At 41.9% G+C, this 12,416-nt stretch overlaps 1 protein-coding gene across 3 annotated transcripts in view; it reads left to right on the plus strand.

The window, feature by feature from the left end:
* Nucleotides 1–12,416, plus strand: part of ZBTB16 (zinc finger and BTB domain containing 16) — a 240,765-nt gene that overhangs the window by 159,489 nt on the left and 68,860 nt on the right. For all 3 annotated transcript variants that reach the window (XM_031961245.1, XM_031961246.1, XM_023499450.2), the window contains exon 4: nucleotides 1,580–1,666. In XM_031961245.1, the coding sequence (XP_031817105.1) occupies nucleotides 1,580–1,666 (87 nt within the window). The remainder of the gene's footprint in view (nucleotides 1–1,579; nucleotides 1,667–12,416) is intronic.

The following is a 12,416-nucleotide window of genomic DNA, read 5'->3' on the forward strand; positions in this document are numbered from 1 at the left end:
GATTAAAATAAGCTTAAACTATCTGTCAGCACATCAGAAGCAATGGGCAGCTTGTCCCCATGGTCCCATGCAATCATTCATTTGATAAATAATTGTTAGATGCTTATTATGTTCATTATACTGAAAGATTTACAATGATTTTAGAACTTTAAAAAAAGATTGCTGAAAGATTTTACTATTATTAGGTATTAAGATATGGTAGTCACTATACTGAACTAAGTTAGAAAAACTGGCTTGTTTTCTTAGCTTTACCATTGCCTGACTCTGTGAATTCTTCAGCAAGTCACTTAATTTCACTGGCCCTGTTTTCTCATTTACAGAATGAAGGAGTTGGACCAAGTGATCCTTGAAATCTTTTTCAGCTTTAACCTTCAATGATTAGATAATAGTAATGATGATGGTGGTGGTAATTAACATTTATTTTTTATTTATTTGTTTTGCTTTAAAGTTTACAAAATACTTTATAAATACTATCTTAGTTTATCCTCACCATGGCTCATAAGATAGGTGCTTTTTAAATTTCCATTTAATGATGAGGAAACTGAGGCACACAGGCCAGTTGACTTACCAAGAGTCACTCAGCCAGTATATATCTAAAGCTGAATTTGAATTCAGGTCTTTTTTACTTCAGGTTCAGAACTCTTATCTATTGTACCAGTAATTTAGAAAAAAAAAAAAGAAAGAAAGAAAAGAAAAATTAAACAACTGCAATTCTGAGATTCTTTGTAGAGATTCTTTCAGTCTGCTGAACTGTGAACCCCATTTAACCAAGTAGACATGGGAATTAAAAATGGTGCATCATGACATGGCTCTTTTCAACAATGAGATGATCTTATGATGAAGAGAACCATTTGCATCTAGAGAGAGCACAGTGGGAACTGAATGTGGACTACAGCATTTTCACTTTTTTATTGTTATTTGCTTGCATTTTACTTTCTCATTTTTTCCTTTTTGATCTGATATTTCTTGTGCAACATATTTGTGGAAATATGTAGAAGAATTGCACATGTTTAACATATATTGAATTACTTGCCATCTAGAGGAGGGAGTGGGGGGAAGGAAGGGAAAAAATTTGGAATACAAGGTGTTATGCATGTTGAAAATTATCCATGCATATATTTTGAAAATAAAAAACCTTAATAAATTTTTTTAAATGGTACTTTATAAGAATTTAAGGTAGATATTTGTTCCTTAAGGGTGAATCTTGAAAATTATCCATGTATATGTTTTGAAAATAAAAAGCCTTAATAAAAATTATTTTAAATGGTGCTTCATAAGAATTTAAGGTATATATTGGTTCCTTAAGGGTGAATCTTGAAAATTATCCATGTATATGTTTTGAAAATAAAAAGCCTTAATAAATTTTTTTTAAATGGCACACCATAAGAATTTAAGGTAGATATGGATTCCTTAATTCATCCAGGATACAGGTACCCTACTTTCAGTAGCTACTCCCGCTATTGGAAGTGGTCAGCAGTCCCATTCTGTGCTTCTCCTTGCTGACCTTGTCCGCAGGCCCTGGATTCCCCGTGGCATGTGCTGTATGAATGAAAAGTGAATACTTTCCCTTTCTTTGCAGCTGGTGCCAAAGCCTTCGTCTGTGATCAGTGTGGGGCCCAGTTCTCCAAGGAGGATGCGTTGGAGACACACAGACAGACACACACAGGTGAGTTGACATCTCCACGCTTCTGCAGGGATGGCCGTGGTGGATCTTCCCGGCATCCAGTCGAACAAGTGTGACTTCAGAGAGTAGGGGATGGTGTCTCTTGTCTTCCCCACTTCGGCCTTGACTTTGCTTCGGTCCCTTCGCATCTTGGGAATACCCTCGACTTACCTTTTTAACTTTGTGATACTGACAGGGCTACGTGGAAGCACGTGGCAGGTGTTTATGTGGCAGAGATTTCAGAAAGGTAGAGATTCTAGGGAGCATTGATTGGGAACTGGAAAAAATCCTTAGATGTCATCTAGTCCAATCTTCTCATTTTATAGGTGAGAACCAAATTGTCTTTGGTCACAAAGACAGGAAATCAGAGCTAGAATTTGAACTCTGGTCTTCTCCCTTCATATCCAGCTTTCTTTCAGCTGCCCTAACTTTCTTTACTTGCCCTTACCTCTAAATTTGTCTAAACCTTTGAACCTCTGAGGATCTCACACAATATTATAGGGCAAGACTTGTGAAAGAATGAAATGGATCAAGGAATAAAATCGATCATTCAGGAAGCATTTATAAGCATGTACTATGTGTGAGGCAGCGTGGATAAAATAGATGTTTGAATCAAACAGGGAGAAAATGACCGCTTGCCCTGACACTGCCTAGTCTTTTTCCCCAGGGCCTCCCCCAGGCCCGAGGGGCTGCCATTTGGAAGGAAAGAGCTTTTGTAGCCCAAGTACTTTCCCAGCACTAGGGCCATTCTCTAGAAAAGGCTGCATGGGAGGAAGAAACTGGTGGTCAAAGTCGTTAACCCCAGGCGTCCCTAATGGGTCACCTTTTCTACCCATAGGCTGTCCATACAAGTGGGAGAATCCCAAGCCCTTCCCCTAGGGAAGCCAGCCTGCTGAATTGTGAGCCCCATTTAACCAAGTAGGCTCAATCTGATTCGTTCAAAAGGAAGTAAAGCTTGAAGAGGGTGAGCTGTCTGCAGAGGATGTGTGATACATTAGAAAGAGTAATAGACTTAAAATTAGCACACCTGAGCTCAAATCGGGTTCTGTCGTTTATAAACTACATAACCTTACACGAGACTTTTGCCCTCTACTTCCTCTTGTAAAAATGGGGATAACACTTGTGTTATCTCTTAGAGGTGTCTGTAAAACATTTTCTAATTATAAAACACTATGTTAACGTCAGCCGTTAAGACTTGGGGGAGGTAAAGGAGGAGGGAAATTATTATGTGGCTAGATAGTCATAGAGTGACAGATAAAGGTATCACTAATGCCCAAGTTTGGAAGATTTATAGGAACAACGTGGAGACTCGGTGGATAGAGTGCCACAAGTAGTCAGACCTGACTTCCAGTTCGGCCTCTGACACTGTGTGACCCCAAACAAGTCACTTTACCCAGTTTACCTCAGTTTCCTCCTCTGTAAAAAGAGAATAGCAAACATTCCATATCTTTGTCAAGAAAATCCCAACTAGGGTCATGAAGAGTATGGCCTGACTGAACTAATTGCACAATGAAAGATTTATAAGGCTAGTAAAGCAGAACCCAAGTAGAAATAATCCATACATAATGATCTCCATGGGTGGCATAGTGAATTAGTTTTAAAATCTAATATTTGTTTTATTCCATTTTTATTTTGCTAAATAAAATATTTGCCAATTACAATTTAATCTGGATCATAGCCATTTGAGAGACAATCTACAGGCCATGTGTTTGATGTCTGAATGATTTTATAACCCCCACGTTGATCTTCCTGCTTTCAGATTTTTCCCTCTCTGACCTTCATGAGAATAGGGATTGTTTTTGTTCTTTTTATTTGTGTCTCTAGCACCTAGTAAAGTGCCTGGAACATAGTAGGCATTGACTAACTCTTTGTGGATTGATTGATCATCCACTCATCTGCCAGAATCATCTGTGGGAGACACAGGTTTTCACTAGCACAAGTGAGCACTTGTTCAAGGGTTTCTAAGATAAAACACAAAGCCTCTTGGGTCACCATTCCAGGCCCTCCATAATCTGACTCTTGTCTACTTCTCTAGCCTTCTTCCATCTTCTTTTCCAAACAGACTAGATTACTAGTTTCCCTCAACACCTGTCTTCAACCTTTGTAACTCTCCACAGGATATTCCCCATGTCTGGATGTACTCTCAGTCTACCAGGATGCCCAGATTCCGTCAAGACTGAACTCAAGTTCTTTCTTTTCCAGGAATCCTTCTTTGACCTCCCTCCCTAATAATTGTCAGTCTTCTCTCCAGGCATATGCTGGAACCAGCTGAACCAACTCCAGAGCAGATTGTTAAATTTTCAGTGTGAGCATTTACACTTAGGAAATCAGCATATGCTACAAATCAGGACTCAGTTTGTTGATTATCTAGACTTAAGAAAGTGATAGAGAAAATGTTAATACAGATTCAACTTAAAAGTGTATAATACATAATCCACCCCACCCCCACCGGAGAGCTGGTTGTTAAACATTTGTTAGCACATCCTTCATTCTCATTTTCTCCCCTTCCCTCCCTCCCACTTTCTCTCCTTCCCTTCCTTTCTTTCTCTCCCTCCCTCTCTCCTCTCTCTTTCTCCCTCCCTCTTTTTTCTCTCTCCCTTTTCTTTCTCTTTTCCTCTCTCTCTTTCTCTCTCCTCTTCTCTCATTTTCTCTCTGTGTCTGTCTGTCTCTCCTTCCCTCTTCTCTCCCTCCCCCCCTTTCTTTTCCTTTCTCCCTATCTCTTCTCTCTACTTCCCTCCTTTCCTCCCTCCCTCCCTTCTCTGTGTCTGTCTGTCTTTCTCTCCTCTCTCTCTCTCTTCTCAAGTTATTTTGTTTTATATTTTTCTGCATTTGTATTTATTCTCCCAGTAGACTCTAACCTCCCTGAAGGTAATAAGGACTTTGGTTTTCTCTTTATATCCCCTAGTACTAAGTGCAGTATCTTATAATTTAGAGGCACTTAAATGAATAAATGGTATATCTGAAGAGAGGTGTCAAATTTGCAGCCAACCAGGTGCTGGCAGAGCTCCTGGAGGCACAGTCCAAACCAGTTTGGAAATAAATGGGAACAACTAAGTAGCCCAGTTGATAGAGTGTGAGGCCTGGAGTCAGGAAGACCTGAGTTCAAATCTCGCCGTAGATACTTAGTAGCTGCGTGACCCTGGACAAATCACTTTATCCTGCCTGCCTCAGTTTCCTCCTCTGTAAAGTGAACCAGAGAAGGAAATGGTCAACCACTATAGTATCTTTGCAAGAAAACCACAAATGGATTCACAGAGAGTCAGATATAACTGTAAAGCTACTGAAGTAGCAGCAAACAAAACAAAGAAAAACACAGTGCAACATAGAGAATGTTGATTTTTGTTTTCTGAGTCAGTGTAAGCCTTGAGTGTGACCCCTTTGGGCTGGAGCTCTGGCATTGCAGTCGCATCTGGTTTCTAGTCTCGGCTCTGCTACTTTATTAGCATTATGGCTTTTGACAGATCATGTCACTAATTTGGATCTCAGTTTATTGGACTGGGGAATTGGATTTGATGATCTGTAAGGTCCCCATGGGAACATTGGCTTCTCTGTGGTCGGTGGAGTAACTAGGAAAGCTACTGAGAGGGTCATAGAGAAGGGCTCTCTAAAGGTCATTTTTTTCCACCACCACCACCTCCCCAAGAAAAATTCTTTTCTGATAACCTTTATAAAACATCTGCTATGTGTCGCATGTAACTAATAAATCTTTAATACTCCTTTTTAAAGCATTTCTCCTATTCTGAGCAATTGCTGCCAGGTTAGGTAGGTAGGTTAGCAGCAGCTAGGATGGGCAGGGAGGCTGGAATCAGGAAGACCTCCTAGCTGTGTGATCTAGCTGGGTAAGTCATCTGACCAGTGTTTGCTGCCTCAGTTTCCTCATCTGTAAAGTAGGGATAATAACAGCCCCTACCTTCTAGGGTTGTTGTGAAGAACAGATGACATCGTATTTTGGGTTTTTTTTTTTTTAAATACTTAGCCTGGCCCCTAGTAAGTGCCATGCAAATGTTAGCTGCGATCATCATTATTAGTTACACTGACCAGCACGGTAGGCCATTACATGCTTTGTTGAGACTGAGACATGTCAGGGTGAAAAATGTCTCCGGTTTCTGTGCAGCCGGGCTAACGGTTCAGAATCTCACCCCCGGGTCCCCCCCATCTCATGCTTTCTCACCAGCCCTGGTGAGCCAGGTCAGTGTGAGCTGGGCCAGCCCCCAGGCTGCAGGCTGGCACTCTCAGAAGCTGTTTATTGTTGGGCCGCGCTTGGGTTTTGTTGCTGCACTCGGGTTTTCTGTTTTGGTACAGCAAAGACTTTGAGGAGATAAACAGAGATCATTTTACACCTTTTCTATTATGACAAATACATATTGCGAAACATTGCCGCTTCCCAAATGTTTGTGTTGCAGAGTGGCGAGGAATTAACAGCTATGCAGCTCCCTCAGAAGCATGTACTTCATTTACACATCAGAATTTTTTTTGCACTGTTCAGTAAAATAAAACTGAGAAGGGAAAAAAAATCTTGCATATCCCCTTCTTCCCGTCCCCCCCTTCTCTCCCAGCACACTCCTTGTGTTCTATATCAGGAGTGTCTTAAATTAGTAAGTAGTTCTTTTAGTCCTGATAAACTGATAAATACCATTAATGGCTTAATTTATACTCTGAGCTTGAAATTTGACACATGGACACTATCTTGGCTCAGGAAACATAACTGGTTGTGTGCCAGAGGTTTTAATGACCGATCAGTAATATAAATTGCTGCATCACTGAACAGAAATAGCTTCTCTGTGTCATTTGATCTGGAAACTTCTCTGGCCAGGCAGCAGTTAATAAATTTTAAAATAATTACCCCTTTTATTCAAAGTCAAACTAATTAGGAGTGGGTTTTACAAATCATAATGTTGTTCGAACCACTGTACGTTGCCATTTGGGACCCAGGCAAGAGATCAGGCCCCCAGACAACAGAGCAGATTGGGGGACATTAATTAGAGGGCAGCCTGGTGGCTGAGGGGGGAAGGGAGGGAGGATTCAGCCTGACCATGGGGAGGGAGTAGGGAACTAGTGCATTTTGGAGGACCTGCAGAAGGGCCTTTGGCTGCTGTTTTTGACTTGTGGAAATGTATAGAACATGCCGCTTCCTGTTGGTTTTGGGGTGGTGGGTCTCCTGGTTGAGGGGACAATCTTGGCATATGAAATTAGGCCACTGTTAGAGGCTGGGATATTTTTCCCCTGGAGAGCCCTTAATCTTCTTCCTGAAAGCATCCAGGTGGAGGACTGGGCCTGGAGTCAGAACTACCTAAGTTCAACACCTATTATCTTATAATAAAAAATTTGAACTTAAGTTCAAATTTAGTGACTGTAGGTAGATCACTTAAGTTTTGTCGGTTTCCTCAACTATAAAATGGGTGTGATAATAATACCTCCAGCCCAGGATTGTTGTGAGGATCAAATGAGGTAATATCTGTTGTTTTTTTTTGGGGGGGGGGGCATTTAGTATAGTACCTAGCACATAGATGGCACTCAGTAAAAACTTCATTTTTTCTTGTCTTCCTGCTTTCACCCTTCCTCTATTGCTTCTTTCCTCCCTCCCAGGATCAGCAAGTGAATAGATAGGAGAGGAAGAGGACTTCTAGGTGTATTCTTAACCTTTTCTGTCATGGACCCCTTCTGACAATGAAGTTTTTAATTGCATAAAATATATAGGATTGCAAATAAAAATAATTAAACTGAAATATGGTTGTCAAGATATTTTTAATGTATTTACAGACTCTAGGTTAAGAACCCCTGCATCAGAGGATTTTGTCAGTTTGGGGGAAGGAGGGAGGAATGGGGCAATTTAAAAGACATATTTAGGTTAAGAACCCCTGCATTAGAGGATTTTGTCAATTGTGGGGGAAAAGGGAGGAATGGGGTGATTTAAAAGACATATTTGGCATATGGATTAGCAGAAATAGTAATAATACTGATCCTACAGACCTGGGGTCAGAAGGTGAAACCCAGACTCCCCAATATTCCCTTGAAGGATTGCATCATTGACTTTCAGTGGGACCCATTCCCCCTCCTGAGTTAGGGAGCAATCCCTACCCCCTGCTGTCAATCCCTGAGAATGAAAGGGAATAAATCACAAGTGAAATGCCCAGCTGTTTCTTTTTCTTCCAGTTGTTAGGGTGGTTACAGCATGGTGTTCTCAAGGCAGAGTCCCTATGGAAACTGTGCCCTCTCATCAGGCACAGGATCTAAACATACCTTCTTGTAGCTATGGGCCAAATAAGGCCTCTGTGGAGGTACAGGTGCTCCATGCACTGTGGAAGGGCCGAGACACAATAAAGAAATACAAAACAAGAAAAAATAAGGCCCTCTGAATCTCACTGATGACCTTGGAAAAAATCTCTCAGAGCAGGCTTAGTATATTTGTTTGAAAGCTCAGGGCCCAGAATGTCTGAGGACACCAGAGAGAAGCTGCTCTCCTGCCAAGCTCTAGAGCCAGCCTGGGCTCAGGAGACAGAAAAGATGGGTGGGGAAGCAGGCTGGGAGTTAATCAGGTTTTTGTCTGCGCCTCGAGCATCAGGCTTGGGCTTTTCAGTTAAGCATCAAGAGTGAACCCTGGTGAGCTGAGAAATTGATAGTTTCCTGCCAGGGCTTCAGCTCACCTGTACTGCTGCTGCCATGGATTGGAGACTGGTTTCTGCAGCAGCTTTCAACCCAAGTTAAGTCAAGCAGCATTTATTAGGCACTTATTATGTGCCAGGTGTACAAAGGAAGGCAAAAACCTTTCCCATTCTCACCCCACCCTACCCCACTCAGCTGCTATTGCCTCTTCTCCAAATTTATATTTGTAAGTATTTTTAATTAAAACTGGGACTGTTTCCTGTTCTCACCCCACCTTACCCTACCCTAGCTGCTATTGCCTCTTCTCTAAATTTGTAAATATTTTAAATTAACTTACATGTTCTTTCCCCTTTTTGGGTGATGGTGGTGGGAGGGACTGTTTACTCTTTTGTCTCATTATTCCTAGTACATGCCTGATTTTATAGGCACTTAATGAATCCTTGTTAATTGATTGATTGATTGATGAGTGTTCTAAAAAACAACACTGACAAATGTCATTTCTCTCAGCCTTGTGGCTGAAGCCCAGACTAAGGTGACCTGGAAGGCTTGAAGTCCAAGCACTATGTCAGCTCCAGGACTAATGGCTCTGGGCGGGTCGAGGCCGGGGTAGGAGGAGATTTACCCGAGTGCCCATGATCTAGCCCTCCCAGATATGCTCATGGTCAGCCCTAGTTTCCAGGAGCGTGCAGATCGATAATAAGATAGAAGGCTGATACAGATTAGGGTAGCCCAGGGCTTTGCCACAAACACAGACACTACACTCCTACATAGTTAATGCTTCATGCCTTGTCTTCCTTCCCTGCCCCAGCCTAAAACAAATCAGCTTTTAGCATCTTGTGGGGGAAAGAAGTTTATTCTGTAGCCAGTGGGATTCTCCTCAGACTTGGGTTTCTTGGATCGAGTCTCCATTTTGCAGATTAGGCCCAGAGAGAGTTTGGCTTGTTTGTCACTAAAAGATCTGGAACTAGAATCCACAGGTTCTGCTTTTTGGATCAGAACTTTCTTACTGGGACCCACGCAGCTTCCTTCCTCTTGTGCAAAGTGAGAGGACTTGGCCTGGGATACATCCTTTTGGCCCACCATTCCATCTTTGTACCTTATCACAAAACCAGATTTTTTTCAGTGACCTGAGAAGAGGTTGTTTTGTTTCCAAATTCCAGTGTTGCAGAGGGAGTCATTCCACTCAGTTAAGGTAAGTATCGGCCTTACATTGGATGGACCCTCGTCTGAGGATGGTGACGTGTTGGGGTTCCTCCATCCTACAGAGGCTGAGGGCCACCCCTCATCCCTCTCTTGTCCATCCTAATTGAGGATTGGAAGTCATGCTGGGTGCTTCGGTCCAGCCCAGCTCTTCCCACTGTCAGCACGTGCCCACACAGTGATGCATTTATTCTCTGAAGGAGTGGAGTGTTAACAACAGCTCCCATAGCCTTCCTCCCACGGTTGGCCCTTCTCACTTTTTAGACATGTTAATGGTGCTTGAAAAAAAGTCTTTGGAAATGAACTTGGGATGGGAAGCTGAAGCCCTTGTGACTCTCCCTGGGGTGGGAGTGCTAGGAGAGGGGAGCATCAGCTGCAGGACAGTGCACCCCGAGGGCTGCCCATGAGTCCTGCAGCTCGGAGGCCTTGCAGAGGAGGATGAATTGGAAAGGGTGTTCAGCTGAGCTGGCCTGGGTCCTACAGCAATAGGAAACTCAGCAACTGTTTTGGCTCATCTTCCCAGCACTGGCTGCCTGGTGCCTGATCCTGGAGGGGGTAGGAGCAGGGAGAAAGGAAATAACTTAACTGTCTTAAAATGGTACAAGAAAAGTAAAGGATCCTTGAGGGCCTGTCCGAAGGGTGTAATGGAGTGGGAGAGTGGGAAGGGCTAGGGAGGGAGGAAGGGGCAACGGGTAGACTAGTGGCCTAGACAAATGCATTCTGTATAGGTTGGAGTGATCTGGCCATTTAAAACATAATAGCCTTTGACTTTTTATAAATATCAGAGGTGATTTGTCTAGGATTTCTCTTGATGTGCCAAGGAATTTAACATGAGAAAGCTTGAGATGGAGAAATGTTGAAAAACGTCATAGACTCTTGGGAAACAGAATCATGTGCTGATATTTGTACAGTCGATTCACTAGCATAGCTTTACTCCTGACCTAATTTCGTGCTGTTACTATAAAGACATGTTTGAAGCCTAATATAGAGTTTTATTTTCCTAGCACATGTTTTGCAGCTCTTTTGAGGCCGCTTGTTGAGAATTGGGAAGGGTCAGCTCAGCTGTTACCTGCTATGCCAGGGGAGTCACCTTTTTCCATTATGAACCACCCGGAAAACCCCCTGCTCCCCCTTTCTCCTTCTCCCCTTCCATTTCAAAGCGAAATTTCTAGATTCCCTACTTTTCAGCCTAATTTCAGAGATCCCAAACTCTCATTGTCCCCTTTTGGAGGTGCCTGGGAAGGGGATCTTAAGTTGCTCGAAAGGTGAGGAAGACTGAGAAAGAACAGATTAAACTTCACAGTTGACTTGCCTGCTAAAGGAACTCAATAATGTTTGTTGACACAGACTTATATGAATGTAGAAGAAATTCAAAATGGATGTATCTAGGCAGTAAGGCTCTGTGAGAAAAACCCAGGGCTGGAATTGAGGGAACCTAGGTTCTAGACCCTACTCTGACTTGTCACTAACTAGCTTTGTGATCTTGGTCAAGTCATTAACTTCTTTAGACTATAGTTGCATTGGAACAGTAAAAAAATTGACCCAGAATGAGCACTTCTAAGGGCCCTTTGAATTGTGACAATATTTGCGTCTAGTCTTGGCTTTGCTACTTTATAATCTGAGCAAGTACTGAACCAGCTCTCGTTTTTCTCATCTGTAAGATGAGGGACTTGGAGTTCGTGATTTCTGAGATCTCTTTTAAGTCTGAAGCAATGAATCTAGCATCAGCTCAGCTCCTCATTCTCTGTCTTTGGGCCAGGCATTTCACTTTTTTTGGTCTTCTCAATTTCCAGTATATAAAATGAAGGGTTTGGACAAGGATCTCTGAAGTTTCTTCTAACCCATTCATTCTAATTTCTAGGCAAACTTTGGGTTTCTTCTAGTTTATTTGTAATTTCTGTGGTTTTTTTAAAGAGTGTTTTGTGTCCATTCTTCCCTTCTCTACATGGAAAAAGAATCATAGATTTAGAGTTGAAAGGAACTTTTGACAGATGATAAAACTGAGGCCCAAAGAAACCCCTTATCAAATCTGCCCAGAGTTACATGATTTTTGTAAATGTGATTCAATCTCAGATCTTCCTAACATGAAGTCCATTGCTCAACCCATTATCCTGCCTTTTCCATTTCATAGGCAAATTGCAGGGACCAAGAGAGATTACATGAAAACTAAGTCATCCTACGTTCAAGATGCTTGTTTTTAAGCAACTGAATATAGTGTTTTAAAATAATACCAAACACTGAGGGTTGGAATTGATGGACACTTCCATTCTTATAGACATTCAAACTTGTAAAAGTAGATGCAGATAGAGAGTGGTTTTTGCTCACAGCAGAAAAAGGTCTTTATTCCTGTCATCACTGTCTTCCTCCATACTTTCCCAATATTCATCCTGGAGTCTCAGAGAACGAGAGAGAAGAGTAGGGCCTCTTTCAGAAAATCAGGGCAGGAAACAAGAGGAAGGAGCCAATGGAGTTGAGTTGGCTCCACCATCTGCCTTACTATAAATTTATACTATTCTCACTTAGGCCTTCACTTCTCTGTGGAATTCCTAGAATAACTAGAATTAGAATACATTGAATACTTTTTTCCCTGGTTGATGGTCTATACTCTTTATCACAAGATTTGAAGCAGCTATTCTGAAGACCCTAGACCATTCTTGTTTCTGAAAAGAAGATTTTTACCTTCTAGTTTTCTGACAAAATAGAAGCAATACACAGTGAACTCCTTCTTACTTTAAACCTTTCTATATGATTACTTTTTCTTTCTCTCCTCCTTTTTGTAGTTTGTAGTTTTGTAGTAGAAAGAGGACCCTTGATCTCTTCTCCTCTTATCTCTACGAGTCTCCCCACCTCAATCATTCATCTCATATTTATTACTCTCAACCCACAAAATCCTTCCTTTGACCCAACCATTCCCTCAAGCTTTTAGGTTTATATCTCTTCTCCCTTTCCC

The sequence above is a fragment of the Sarcophilus harrisii genome, chromosome 3 (genome assembly GCF_902635505.1).
Source record: "Sarcophilus harrisii chromosome 3, mSarHar1.11, whole genome shotgun sequence".
Classification (NCBI taxonomy): Eukaryota; Metazoa; Chordata; class Mammalia; order Dasyuromorphia; family Dasyuridae; genus Sarcophilus; species Sarcophilus harrisii.